The 15,272-nt window shown below is 37.3% G+C and overlaps 1 protein-coding gene across 3 annotated transcripts; it reads left to right on the top strand.

Moving 5' to 3' along the window:
- Positions 1-6,959: 6,959 nt before the first annotated feature.
- On the top strand, positions 6,960-14,746 carry ctsd (cathepsin D). 3 transcript variants are annotated; one of them, XM_053622940.1, is made up of 10 exons: positions 6,982-7,051; positions 8,267-8,351; positions 10,420-10,576; positions 11,446-11,569; positions 11,696-11,814; positions 11,997-12,196; positions 12,560-12,682; positions 13,269-13,413; positions 13,653-13,751; positions 14,006-14,746. In XM_053622940.1, the coding sequence occupies exons 2-10, from the start codon at positions 8,290-8,292 to the stop codon at positions 14,165-14,167; spliced, it is 1,191 nt and encodes a 396-aa protein (XP_053478915.1). In that variant the 5' UTR covers positions 6,982-7,051; positions 8,267-8,289; the 3' UTR covers positions 14,168-14,746. The 3 variants fall into 3 exon arrangements, with proteins under 3 accessions (XP_053478916.1, XP_053478915.1, XP_053478913.1); XM_053622941.1 differs by lacking the exon at positions 8,267-8,351 and having other exon boundaries at positions 6,960-7,051; XM_053622938.1 differs by lacking the exon at positions 6,982-7,051 and having other exon boundaries at positions 8,175-8,351.
- Positions 14,747-15,272: the final 526 nt, after the last annotated feature.

The following is a 15,272-nucleotide window of genomic DNA, read 5'->3' on the forward strand; positions in this document are numbered from 1 at the left end:
TCAGTGCCCTTTTTTAATGGATTATTTCTATACACCAGCTGACACCTTTTTATTTTATCATTTTTATTACACATTGTACTTTATTTTCTTTAGGCTAGGGGTAAGTACATTCAGTCCCTTGGAAAGCGCTACCCTGTGCAGTTTAAAGTTCTCATTTATTCTTAAACACCTGATCCAACTTATGAAGGCTATGACCATCAGCTGATTCAGATTCAGCGTTAGCCATAGGGACAACAAAAAACTGCAGGGAAGGGACTCCCGATGTCTTCACTTAAAAAAAAAAAAAAAATCTTAGCAAGTGAAAATATCTTGAATATGGACAATGTTATCTGTTTCTAACTATGAGATTATTACAAATCAAATATAAAATGGTTCAACCTGTTTCTAAATGCTTTTTACTAATTTCAAGCTTTAAAATTTCTTATTCAATTGACTTAAAGCTTTTTTTTTTTTTTGGTAATGTTATAATAAGAAATACTGGGTAGATTTGACTATAATCAGTATATTTTCACTAAGATATCATTTTTTGCAGTGTTGAGAATCCCCGCTTTAAAGATTATTCAAGAGTTGATGCCTCCATAACACAGAACTTCAGTGACAGTTGCATAATGAGGGTGCAGACACTTCTGAAATGTTAGATCTTCATTATTTGTTTCAAAAACTTTGTGATAGTTCCCAGTGCTCCTGGGATAGTTTCAGGATCCACCACAACCCAGATGAGGATAAAGCAGTTACTGAAGATGAATGAACGAACAAATGAACATTGTAATAATGACAGGACTCATGACTCATGTTTGCTGTTAATACAAGCCTACACATTCCATACTGTATATTTATTGGGGTTAACTTTAATGGTAGCTTGTTATGTCTATTTCTGAACAAATCAGGTGACTTGAAAGTCATTGAACCGGAATGCACAGTAAGCCAGGGCTTAGGTCCAATCATGTGACATGACATGGAAAAAGGAGTGCTCACTTTCACTCCAGCAGGGGGGGGGAAAAAAACAACACCCAGAATTCAAAGGTGATTTTCAGTTTATTTTACAGCAGCCTTATGCACAATGTTTACATGCTATCACACAAGTACAAGTTTATCACACTGGCCAAAAGTATCAGCGTACACATGGAGCATTTATTTCTCCTAAATTAATACCCTGTCTTGGAATCACTGCATCTTAGATAATCTATGCAATCATTTTGGTAGAAAGCTGCCTTTGTTATTTCAGTCTGCTTTTGCAGATCAATCTCAAAAAGCTTGGTTAAGCAGTTATATACTTTTCTAGAAATATCCACTGTAAATCCTCTTAAAGATCCAGAAATGCTATAAATACATCTATTCTGTTCTCCATTATTATAATTATGCTTGGCTGTTTGCAACATGTGTGAGGTGTGAAGAATTATGGCCTTTTATCCCCATTCACTTGTCACTGTGGATCATATAACTGTGTCAGCACAGAACCCCCAGTCATAAACACACTGAACTGTCAGGGGAAATTTTTGTCATTCTAAGGAAATTTACCAACTTTATTTTATTATTTACAGTGCTTCCCATCAGGGGTCACAACATCAGGGTTGATGTGGATCTAAAAGTCCTCCTCGTCACTGATGCATGGCACAGTCATTCTCTCACCTCCAGACATCCTAGTCTTTGAATGGGTGATACTGTAAAAAGCTAATCATTGGCAACACAAGCATTCAGCTTTGCTTGGTGTAAGATGACCTTTTCTCACCACTCTCTCTTTTCCTGTGTCTAATTAATTAATGAGAGGGAAAAAATGCAGCTTGTCATGTTACAGAGAAAGTTCTCAGTCCTGAAGACGTTTCCATGTCAAAACATTTAAAGGAAAAGGATCACCTCTGAGTGTTACAATACACTGACACTGGAGACTCATTCCAAAAATGTTAGATAAACATATCTGCATTGAAAGCTTCACAATACCAACAATTACATGTGTTTTTCTTTTTTTTAAAAACAAACAAACAAAAACAAAAAAACAAAAAAACAACAACTGTATATTAATACAAACATTGAGGCTGGAACTACTGCCAGGGTTATAGAAAATTACTCAACATCCATCTCACCAATCAGATTTGGGAATTCACCAGGCCTGTAATGTAATTAAAAAATAATGAACCTTGATGACATCACACTCGTTATTCAGTAGTAAATATAAGCTGCAAAACGCATACAGCTGTATTTGCTGTATCACAGTTTGGCATTTGGGCTTGCACATATGAATAACAGTGAAAATGAAATTCAGAAGTAAACAGAAGATACTAGTATGAAATAAAATATGGGTTGTCAGACCTAATACCAAGATTACCATAAATCTGTCTTTAAGGTATAGGGATCAATAAATAAGTTTAGTCACGGGCCATTTCCAGTCCTGTGTCAAGGGGGAGCAACGTGGCTTTCATAGCTGTTGACAGATTTTGCTGGCAGGCTGCCTTTTGCAGGCATTTACTCTAAGGCATCAGGCACTGTGTTTTATTAACATTTAATGTAACTGCTAGCTTTTAAAGGCTTGGAACCCTGTTTGTTAGGAACCCTGTTTGTTAATACACCACAATAATGAGATGTATGACACAGCCAGACATGAACCACCCCAAGGTTGATTATTGTCCAGTAACAAGGATTTTATTCCCTACAGCAATTTGTCAGTGATTACAATTGGTTTTATTAATTACAGAATGATACATCATACTTTTCACTTGTTTATAGTTACATTTTAAGTTAGTTCCTGTTGTCACATACATTATAAAAGCTATAAACAGTTGCTCCCTCACCAGCTTCTCTTTTTTCTCTTTCGGTTGAAATTAATAAAACAAAAAAATGCAGCTTGTTTTGTTACTGAGAAACCGGAAAGTCCTCTGTCCTAAAGACTTTCCTGTGTCTGAAAACGTAAAGGTACAGCTTAACTTCTGTCTGATACAAAATGTGGATACTGAAGACTCCAAAAATGTTAATAAATGTCTCATCACTGAATCAAATGTCTCATCCACTATGTCAACCATTACTCATTTTAAATCAGCTTATGTGGACCGTCCATTATACAAGTCCCTGTGTAAACCGCAACTATAGAAATGATAATGTATTTGAGCACAAATAAACCTGTGATTTGCACTGCAGCCAGAACTACTGTCAGAGGAATTTTAATTAATAGTTGATATTAATCAATACTTTCTGACCAACAAGAAACGAGCATTCAGTCATGCTGAGGTATAAACCTTGCATTGTGAACACTTCTGTCTGCACAATTTCTTTAGGCTGGTGCATTTTTCTACTTTATTATGCTTCTATAATGAATCCTAGTTACTTAGTGAATAATCCAGTTAAAAGAATAGATCAGGGAACATATTTTTACTGACAGTGCAAAAAGTCACATTTGGGACAAACTGGGAGAAGTCCATTTTCACTTCATTACCTAGAGCACAATTCCACCTAGTGGTTATACTGCAGAAACACATAAGATTACAGTGTGGTTAAAGCTGAGGGCCACCAGAGAGGAATATATACTCACTGTCCACTTTATTAGGAACACTTGTACAACTGCACATTCATGTGGTTATCTAATCAGCTGATCATGTGGCTGTAGTGCAATGCAAAATAAATAAATAAATAAATAAATAAATAATAAAAATTCACGCAGATACGGGTCAAGAGCTTCAGTTAATGTACACATCAAACACCAGAATGAAGTAAAAGTGTGATCTCAGTGGCTTTGATTGTGGCATGGATGTTAGTACCAGATGGGCTGGTTTGAGTATTTCTGAAAGTACTGATCTCCTGGGATTTTCACACACAATAGTCTTTAGAGTTTACACAAAACAAACTAAAACCATTGAGTGGGTGATAGTTCTGTTGGTGGAAATGACTTGTTGATGAGAGAGGTCAGAGGAAATTGCCAGATTGGTTCGAGCTGACAGGAAGGATGTAGTAACTCATATAATCACTCTTTATAACTGTGGTGAGCAGAAAAGCATCTCAACATGCACAAAACATTGAGGTGGATCGGCTACAACAGCAGAAGACCACATCAAGTTCCACTCCTATCAGCCAAGAAGAATAATCTGAGGCTATCATGGGCACAGACTCACCCAAACTAGACTGAAGATTAGAAGAAGAAAAAAAATCACCTGGCCTTTTCCCCATTTCAGTCTGTGCTATAAATTACTTATTGTAGTCATTCATAAAGTTTATAGTTTATATTCATATGATTTAAGATCGCAAGTTCTAAAATAATGTGTCATAATAAACACTGCACTGCATGTACTGTCAGGTTCATAAATACTTGGACACCAACAAAGTTATTGTTTTATTAGCTGTCTACCACAGTGTATCGCAGTTGAAATTAAATTGTGAACATGAGGTCAAAGTGCAGACTTTCGGCTGAGGACATTTACATCCAAATCAAGTGAACAGTGTAGAACTTGCAACACTTTTTATATGTGGTCCAAAAATAATTGGATAATTAACTGCTCAACTGTTCTATGGTCAGTTGTATGTTATTCCCTCATTACAAGCAGACAAAATGTGTAGAATTTCAAGTGAGGCATTTGCATTTGAAATCAGTTGCTGTTATCTCTCAATATGAAGTCCAAAGACCAGTCACTGCCAGTGAAGAAAGCCATCATTAGGCTGAAAAATCAAAACAAACCCATCAGAGAGATAGCAACAACATTAGGTGTGGCCAAAACAACTATTACATTGTTAAAGAGAAAGAATGCACTGATGAGCTCAGGAACACCAAAAGGCTCAAGGCACTGAAGGTATCAGTTAATATATATCAGTAAATGATATTCAGGAAAGCTTTTTTTTTGCTCATTTGCATAATATGCAGAATGTACTTTTGCAAACTAGTCCTAGGATTTTTGTCATAAACTTGGTGTCAAATTACTCAGCAGAGTGCAATAATGATCAAAAACATGTTGACATTTGTTAACAATATGGCATGCTACATGTCAAACAATTCTGATGAGGCAGAGCCTAATTTACTCAAACAGCTGTAACTCATGGGTGATTGCATAGATTGACACAAAACCTGAAAGACTTACACTGTGTTCACACCATGTCAGAATTACCATAATTACATCCTCGAACTGATTTGGCGTTTCTATATGCCAAAATGAATCCCTGTGAGATGATGTTGTTGACAACTGCAAAATACATAATTACCACATTAAATCACATTAAAGAGCATATTGTCAGATTTAATGACAAACACAGTAATCAGTAGTCAAAACCACAATACAACAAATAACAAGACAAGATTCTAACATCAGTTGCAAAGTTTGGGGTGTCTGATACTATTCCAAAAATGTTTGATTTTTGATATACCAGACAGTCCATAACATGAATTTTATGGCAAAGCCACCAAACAGGGTGTGAAGGCACCCATCTCACCAACTGAGTAAGGAACCTAATGCTAAGGGAGAAGAACTTTGGGCTATATTTAACGCTAAGTGGTGCTATTTGGAGAAAAAAAAAATGCTTGTAACTTTTGAAGCATGCAACATCAAATCAAGATTCTTATTCCTCTTGCTGATGTTGGGGATTTTTTTATTCTAAGTGTTTTTTTGTTTCTCCTCCAACAAACTTTGTCAAATCACCACCAATTTTATCATGCAGCATTGTTAGACCAGTAAAAAAAAATTTAAAAAAATGCTGTTTCTCAGATTTTTTTTTTAATTTATGGAATGGTTCATCCATAACATGCAACAGATTTTGAACAAACTTTGTAGATGAGTACATGACCTTGTCCTAAGGGACTCCAAGAAGTATTCACTACATCCCCTCTATGGGATGCTATAATTCAAGTTCAACTGGTTTTATTGTCATTTCAACCATATACAGCTGGTACAGTACACAGTAAAATGAAACAACGTTCCTCTAGGATCATAGTGCTACATAAAACAACACACTGAAAACACATGAGACGACACAGAACTAAATAAGACCTACAAACATTCTACACAAAGTGCACATGAAGATGTCTGCTAACACAGGACAGTACAATACTATTAAAACAGGACAATAGGCACAGTAAATGACAGTGTAGTGCTGAACAGTACACAGTTTTAGTTTAGTTTAGTTTTAGTGTCAGGTATAAAAGGTAGTGAAAAAGACAGGTGCCAAAGAATAACAATATAATTGAAAAATGGTATAAATGTAAACATAACATGCTATGACTTAGTTTTCAGCAGATTAGTTTATACCAAATATGGACATAGCAGTTATTGTGGAAACAGCTAGGTAAAGTGTATAATAGTGATTTATTAATTTACAAATGAGTAAAATTTATCATAACGTTTGAACTGTTTAACATGAAATCAGTGATTGACTGGCATAAAGTTGGTTTGACGTTGGACGTTCGATATTCACGGATATGCGGAAATTAAGGGACCGTCTCTAAAGTTACATACGACATTGTTATACATGTTTCTAACTTCAATAGCATTTGAAGGGAATGCTGTACAGTCACACAACCAAATTCCCTTCAAATGCTATTGAGCTTTAAATGATGGTATATTTTGAGTATGGGCCCATTCGGTAATGAAATACATGACAATATTTACATATGATTTAATAGCTTATTTTAATAAATATCAAAAATCTAAAAGGTGTGCATCATATCTGACATTTAGCTGAACACTTTACAGGTGGTTGTGTGACTGTACATCATTCCCTTCAAATGCTATTAAGCTTTAAATTATGGTATATTTTGTGTATGAGCCCATGCAGTAATAAAATACATGGCAATATTTATATATGATTTAATAGTTTATTTTGTTAAATATCAAAAATCTAAGAGGTGTGCATTACAGCTGACACCTAGATGAACACTTTACAGATGGTTATATGACTGTAAGTCATTCCCTTCAAATGGTATTGAAGTTGGAAACCTGTTTAACAATGTTGTGTGTAACTTTAGAGACGGTCCCTTAATTTCCACATATCCGCGAATATCGAACGTCCAACATCAAACCAACTTTATTCCAGTTCAAGGTTGTTCATTCTCTTGATTCCTTGGAAGGTGCAAAGAGTTCGGCATGTAAGGAATTTGTGATAAACTTATTATATATATTTAGCAACATGAGCTGAAGTTAAGAAAGAAATCTTGTTTACATTTTGTTTGACATCATTTGCAACTTGGGAGGTCTACCGAAAACAGGAAGTGGGGTCATACTGAGGGGAAATAAGTATTGAATTCGTCAACATTTTTTTTCAGTAAATATATTTCCAATGAGGCTATTCACATGAAATTTTCACTAGACTTTGGTATTAACTCAAGAAATCCAAACATTAAAGTCCATCAATGAAGTTAGACCAATTGACATCTCTAAATTGTCCATAGTGTGTGAATGAGTGTGTGTGCTATTGTGCATTGGGATGGGTTGGCACCTCGTCTAGAGTGTCCCCTGCCTTGTGCCCCAAGTTCCCTTGGATAGTCTTCAGGAGCCCCGTGACCCTGCGTAGGAACAGCGGTACAGAAAACGGATGGAGGAATATGAGGACTGGGGAAGTATAAGTCAGTGGATAAAATATTGTTTATAAAAAAGGAACAAGTGAATAAATCCCATGTGGAAAAACAATCTAAATGAGCCAACTAGAAGGGAAGGGAGACATTAAAAGACCTTGTCCTGTTTTTTTATCTTGTGTGTGTGTGTGAGTGTGTGTGAGTGAGAGAGAGAGAGAGAGAGCGAGAGCGAGCACTCATGGACAATGTTAAGTGCTGTTGAACAGGGCCAAATGCCTCCATGATGATAAGAATGCATGACACATTTGGCCATGCAGGGAGAGTAATTAGAGTTAGATTTCGATGTAGTCATAGCATTAATTAGCTGCATTATTAATTATGTCAGTAGAATATCCTCACAAGGAGTATGTGTGATCAATGAAGTGTAGGTATAACAAAGATAGTGACTGGGCTGACCTACAGAGCATAACGAAATCCCACAGCTCCGCATGGTACACTTAGCCATTACTTGCAACAATTAAACCTTCACTATAACCCGACCACACTGGCTATTCTGTGTAAAGTGTGTCGTGCTCGTGCTCGTGCTCTTGCTGCTGCTAGGTGACTTTGAGAGCTGCGCACTTTATTCGCGCAACACTGAAAGCGCCGCGCATGAACACACCCAGAGCGCGTGCTTATAATCACGTGACCGTTGCGTCAATGCAGTCAAGTGACCGCAGCGGTTTGTCTTTAAAGCAGCCTGTTGGGGCAAGCATACATACTTTAACTGCGTTATTTCTTTCTGTGTAGTTCTTCACTAGCTAACAAAAAAAATGAAGCTCGCCTGTTTGCTGCTCCTGGTTCTTGCTGCATGGACGGCCGACGCGGTTGTTAGGTAAGCGCTGTGCTGGTTTTATTCAGCAGCGGGTGAGGTTGTCATTTACAAAAGAGCTAGGTTTAGCTCGGTAGCGAGTGGACAATGCAAGCTGTAGTTTTGAAAGTGAGAGCCGCTGGCGTTAATAACGTAAGCTACAGTTTGTTTCCTGCTAGCTAATTAATTTAGCTGACCTGAATTATCGTCTCTATGTTTGCGTGTGACTCAGCAAAACCCTGGACTATATTTAGATAGCAGGGTCCCATTGGAGCTGTCGGTAATGGTTTGAAAACAAGAACACATGTAAGACGTGTTTGGTGTGTAAAATATATATATATATATATATATATATATATATATATATATATATATATATATATATATATATATATACCTAGGTATATAGGTATATATATAAGGGTTTCCCCCTTATATATATATATATATATATATATATATATATATATATATATATATATATATATATATATAAGGGGGAAACAAACAAATGGTGTTATTGTCTTCATAGCACCAACATATCTACAGAACTAAACCTAACCCAGTTTACAACGCCTTTGGCTTCACAGTTGTCAATAATTGATCAAAGATTAGCTGAAAGGTTCTGTACTTGAAGTGTCTTCGTGCAGTTACACTATCTCCAGTGTTTCACTAATGGCAAAGGAAACAGTTCACACCAAAAACTTCACGCCTTCAGTTGTTTGACTGCAGTTGTGCTCTGTCAGACCACACACACACACTCACTCACTCACTCTTTATGCCCGCTTTATTAGCAACCCTTATTATTAAAAACCCTTATTTACATGTTTTCACTTCAGCATGAAAGCAAAGAGTGGTTAGATTAATAAACCAATCACCAGTGAAGCAGTTCCTCCATCATCCTTTAATAAAATAAACCCTCATAACCCTCATGCACATAATTTCTTTCCAAACATTTGCACATTGCCATTCATTATGTGGAAGTCAAGTTCTAGTTTAATCCGTGACTCTATTAGAGCTTTAAATAAGTTCATGATGTTCATGTCTCTTCCTTCTGTTTTTAAATTGAGATTTCCAAATGGCTAATATTGCCTGTCCAACTAGAAAATTTATGATTGTACAGTGTTCTCTGCTTGAATGGGAATATTTACAACCTAAAATAAACATTTTATCTTTGTGTGTGTGTGTGTGTGTGTGTGTGTGTGAGAGAGAGAGAGAGAGAGAGAGAGAGAGAGAGAGATAGATGAGGAAGGGTGGAGAGACCTCAGTGTATAGTGTTAACTCGTTTTTAAACTCTTGGCATTTATCCTTCATTTTGCTTAACAACTGCTTAGTCACATTTAAATAGTTAGTCCTGTTCTGTAGCAGAGTAAAGCTTTTGTTATTGAGGCTTATGAGATGAGAAATGCTTTTGTTTACTGCCTGGCTTTTGTTTTTGTGCCCAACATTTCACAAAAAGCTGGATATTAGGAGCTCAAACCCTGCCAGATTGAGATCATTCTATTGTAAGAGACATGTTTACTCTCTGTGAGCACCATGGAAGGATGCTGTTTAAGCTGGGTTGCCTTGAGCTTGGTATGGTGGTGGTGACCGCTTTTAACATCTAGAGCAGTGTTTTCCAACCTTTTTTCAGTCACAGTACCCTTTTGAAAATGTGAAATTTTTTTTAAAAAAATTGTCACCCTACACAAACATCAATGCTAGACAGCATTAGCTACATGAGGATGAAGGTGATGGTCCAGAAGCATCTGGAGCTTTTCTTTTTTAAGAAATTTGTCCATATTCTTTTGCACTACACATGCATCGTCACACGCTAATTATTAGGATAAAACACACGCATATGTTACGCATACTGATGTTGACATGCTGTTGATGGGTCAGCATGGGGGGCGGTCGAGGGGAGGGAATCTCACTCTCTCTCACTCACTCACTCACTCACACACTCTCACTCACTCACTCACTCACTCACTCACTCTAAAAATGTTTGAAGGATTTTAACACTGCACCCCTGCTCTCATCAGACGGGGAAACACTGATGTAGAGAATGGTGTGAGACCGTGTTAACTCTAACGTTTGTATGTTTCTGTTACAGGATCCCCCTAACGAAGTTTCGCTCCATAAGGCGCTCAATGTCCGATTCAGGCCGATCTGTGGAGGAACTCTTGGCCAACTCTCGGCACATGAAATACAACCTGGGTTTCCCACCCAAATCCGGCCCAACCCCTGAAACACTAAAGAATTACCTGGATGTGAGTGTGGCCTGTCTTTACTCTTTAAACCAACCACTCTTGGCTGACCAAAACTAGCCTGTAGTACCTTTTGGCCTGGTTTGCTAATCTTATTGTGTGTTTGTACTGTGGGAGGCCCTCTTAATCGGTTTCTGATGCTCCTTAGTTTGGCTGGATTATTCACAGAGAAAGTAGTTTGAAAACAATTGCCATGCAGATAATGCTCAAGATTGCTTGCATGTACAAAATTCCAGTATGGCAGATGACTTGAAAATTTGGTCTGATCTATAGCACGTTGTGTGGCCATTTTACAGCACTTCAAATCAAGCAGAATCAGTCAGTCATGGGATGCTCTGTAACATGGTACTACTACTATTTGGGTTTGGAAATTATGTGGCAAGGATTGCTGAGGGTGTAGGTCAGAGGAAGTCACATTTCTTGTCTGCTGTGTGGTGTTTTTTTTTTTTTTTTTTTTTTTGGGTCTTTCCACGAGATATACAGGAAGGAAGTAATTCAGAAGTTAAATGTTGGGCCATGTCAGAAAGTTAGACCATGTGATTAGGCATGCTTTAAGAATATGCTTGTTCATGGCTGACCTCTGCAAGAATGATCTTGAAACTTGTTCTGTCATGATTTTGAAAAGCATGACACCAGTATTTGAATGGTTATGGTTGCTTATCATGAGACTGTTAGTCATGCTGTCCTAACAAAAGGAGAACTATGAGATTAGGCAAACAACCTTTTTGCCCAATTGTTGCTTGGTAAACCACATATTTGTTTAACTTTTCTGTTGGTGTAAAATTCATTAGATTATTTGGAACTGACTTTATTATTTTTTTTACTTTGCATAATCTTCAGGCAACCAAAATTTGTATGTCTCACTTTCAAAGGCCCAATACTATGGTGAGATAGGTCTTGGCAGTCCAGTCCAGACCTTCACTGTGGTGTTTGACACGGGGTCCTCCAACTTGTGGGTGCCGTCTGTCCACTGCTCCCTTACTGACATTGCATGCTGTAAGTCAACACTTTAGACGCTACTTAAAGACAGTGTGATTGATGGATTATTTATGCTATTGTTGAATGTTTGATGTTGGTTGTGGGTCATCTTGGTGCAACTCAGTTGTGTTGCTGTTCTTGCAGTGCTTCATCACAAGTATAATGGGGCCAAATCCAGCACATATGTGAAGAACGGTACTGCTTTTGCTATCCAGTATGGCAGCGGGAGTCTTTCTGGCTATCTCAGCCAGGATGTCTGCACAGTAAGTTTCTTCTGTATAGTTTGTTTTTGTCTATTTTAAAATAGACAAATTTTTTCTATTTTTTTTTGGCAAAGTCCAATGGTGGCCATCTTGCTTACATGTTCATGTAGTTCACAGAAAGTATAAATCAGCCTTTCCGTGACTCTGTTGCTGGTTGAAATTAAAATAAAGTTTAATTGCAGATTGGAGACATTGCTGTAGAGAAGCAGATATTTGGCGAGGCCATCAAACAGCCTGGAATTGCCTTCATTGCTGCAAAGTTTGACGGCATCCTGGGCATGGCTTACCCTCGCATTGCGGTAGACGGTGTTCCTCCAGTCTTTGACATGATGATGAGCCAGAAGAAAGTGGAGAAGAATGTCTTCTCTTTCTATCTTAACAGGTTTGTATTGTGTTTGTCAGCAAATTCAGTGTGAAGTTTGTTGCTAGTATATATGCATCAATGCTTCTGTAATACAGAGTGAGTATTATTATATATATTATTATATACAGAGTATTATTAACACTTTATGGTTAATAATAAAGTAAGCGTGTTATTTATTTTATTTAAAAAAGGGTTGAATGAAGAAGCAAAGTGAGCAGTGGTATATTAAATAGTTCTGAATACAGAGGGAATGTTTCAGGTTCTATGATGGTGTCAAAGTCCCCTGGGTTGACTAGAGGAGTTAATCCCAGTGATGAAGATTCCTGATTATTTCTTGATGAGCTTGCCAAATTTCTGTTTTGTATCATTGATTTTTGGTAGGAACCCAGATACGCAGCCTGGTGGTGAACTACTTCTGGGAGGCACAGACCCAAAGTTCTACACTGGAGACTTTCACTACGTAAACATCACCCGACAGGCTTACTGGCAGATTCACATGGATGGGTGAGAGATCTTTGTCATACTCACTGCAAAGTCATGCTTGTGTCTTCCTTTCTTGAGAGGAAGTTGGTGTTTGTGCAGATCTCGAGGCAGAAACTGTTACATGGACATAAAATTAAGCAGGTTTCTCAATACTCTCATGATCAGACACTGAAGGTTTTTAAAAACATTTTTTAATTTTTAATTTTTTTTTTATAAAAGATGCTGAGCGTTTAAATGAAAAGCTGCTTAACTTCGCCAGTGACTCTGGTAGGCTTTCATGTAAACAGAAAAGATCAGTAAGTGATCTGCCAGATCAAGTCTGACAGTAAGGTGTATATAATGTTTATATATCTAATGATTGATAGAATTCACACTGGCATAGCACAACCCAGTCTTTGTTACTTTTACATGAATCTGAATTTTTTTATTTATTATTTTATTCATTCATCACCAGGGCTTTGTTTCCCAAAGGCTCTTTTATTTAAGCTCTTTTCTTTACAGAGTGTTTGGGAAGCTTGGCCAAGTTTTTGTTTGGCCCTTGCATAATCTGTGCTACATCTATAATGAGAAGTTAGTTGGTCTAACAGGAGTCTCTGGTTTCTTCCAGCATGACCATTGGCAGTCAGCTGACCCTTTGTAAGGGAGGCTGTGAAGCCATTGTGGACACTGGCACGTCTCTGATCACTGGACCTGCTGCGGAGGTCAAGGCTCTCCAAAAGGCTATTGGAGCCATTCCCCTGATTCAGGGAGAGGTACACAGTCATTGATATTAGAACTGTGGAGACCATTTAGGAGTTTAGACACTTGTAGTACAATGCTGAACTCCTTGCATGCTATTAAAATACTTGGTCCTACCAATGATTTATTTAGACTTACTGATTTTGTTTAAAATTAGGTATGGGTGTTGCAAGGTGTCAGCTCATGTAAGCATTTAAAACAAGCCTTGCCTTTTTGTGAGATTGTTGCTGAAAGTTAATTTGTTTCTTGGTAGTACATGGTTGACTGCAAGAAGGTGCCTTCCCTTCCCACCATCTCCTTCAATTTGGGTGGGCAGACCTACACGCTGACTGGAGAACAGTACATTCTCAAGGTTAGTCACATGCAACAAACCTGACTAACATGTTTGTTGCTGTCTTAAACCTCTCTGCTTGGTTTTCTTGTAAATTACATAATCGTGTATAAAGGAAGCAGTCACGTGATATTTTCGTTGTCAGACTTCTTCCAAACCCTCTCCAGCCACATTTGCTTTGAATAACTGGAATATGAGTTGTGTGGTTTTACCCAGCGTCAGGCCATATCACAAATGGGCCATGGTATGACTGAAAATCTTGTCTGTCTGTACAGGAAAGCCAGGCTGGTAGAGAAATCTGTCTGAGTGGATTCATGGCTCTGGATATCCCTCCTCCTGCTGGGCCGCTGTGGATTCTGGGAGATGTGTTTATTGGGCAGTACTACACCATGTTTGACCGTGAGAACAACAGAGTGGGCTTTGCTAAGGCAGTTTAGGTCCATCCCACCGTAGGCTTGTCTTTTTGAGCAAAGGGTAGGAAAGGAGTAAGAATGGGAGTGGATACAGGAGAACTCCCCACTAGAATCATATCAGCTGCTATTATAATCACTAAGCAGTTATGATAGCATTGTGTTTGCACCGTACTTTAGCTCCTCAATTCTCCGTTTCAATGAGCTTGAAGCTGAACAAATCAGGGAAAGGCCAAGAAGTACTACACACACTTGCAAAGTAATGACTTATGGTGTTTAATTGGCAGTAGATAGGAAAGGATGTATATGATTTTAATGGATTAACATGTTTTATGTTATTGATTTTATGAAGCTATTGTGGGTTATTTTTTTATTTTATTTTTTTTTTCTTCTTGGTCTTCACTGAAAATACCTCTGAGTGAAATTGGATAAAGTACAATAAACCTTTTTAGAACATTAAATGTTTATCAGTCTATTGTTTTAGTTTCTTTTGAGTTTGAAGAGCTTTGCCTGCTGTGATTGAAACTTGTGACCTAATTGTTACATAATTACTCTGGTTACTATTGTAATTTTATACTTTCTTCCAAATAAACAGTGATTAAACAATGTGGACTGAACAAAAAACAGTGCTTGGTTTTTTTTTCCTTCTCATTTTTAATTGTAATGTTGAAAAAGAGGTCAAAGCATTTAAGGAAAATTATATTTACAGTTAAAACTGTCAAATAGCCATAGAGTGACATTACATAAACAGAGAGAGAGATGGCATTTGGGGTTTTGAGCATTTTATACCAAATACATGTTTTGATATCCAAACTATCAGATAAATATAATATATATTTACAACATACCTTAAATGTACAACAGCCACATTGTATAAACAAATTATTAGGCACACATTATTTGAACAGTCATTTTTAGGTTGTACATTTCATTCATACGGTGCATATTATAACCATAATTTTGCCAAATCAAAGTAATATTGCGTGTTTATTTTCACATTTGATGCTTACAGTACATTCTAAGTGCTTCAGAAGCTGCTAAACTGTTTCTAATCTTGTTAGTGATGGATAGCGACTATCCTTACTGCAGACATGATCATTATTTACAGAATGAAACCCAGAGGTTATAGATC

This window comes from Ictalurus furcatus, chromosome 4 (assembly GCF_023375685.1).
Source record: "Ictalurus furcatus strain D&B chromosome 4, Billie_1.0, whole genome shotgun sequence".
Classification (NCBI taxonomy): domain Eukaryota; kingdom Metazoa; phylum Chordata; class Actinopteri; order Siluriformes; family Ictaluridae; genus Ictalurus; species Ictalurus furcatus.

Excerpts from the sequence above, each read along its gene's own strand:
- ctsd (XM_053622940.1), top strand. The coding sequence starts at position 8,290 with ATGAAGCTCGCCTGTTTGCTGCTCCTGGTTCTTGCTGCATGGACGGCC. Across the intron at positions 11,570-11,695 it reads CCTTACTGACATTGCATGCT|TGCTTCATCACAAGTATAAT; the intron begins GTAAGTCAACAC and ends CTGTTCTTGCAG. Across the intron at positions 11,815-11,996 it reads TCAGCCAGGATGTCTGCACA|ATTGGAGACATTGCTGTAGA; the intron begins GTAAGTTTCTTC and ends GTTTAATTGCAG.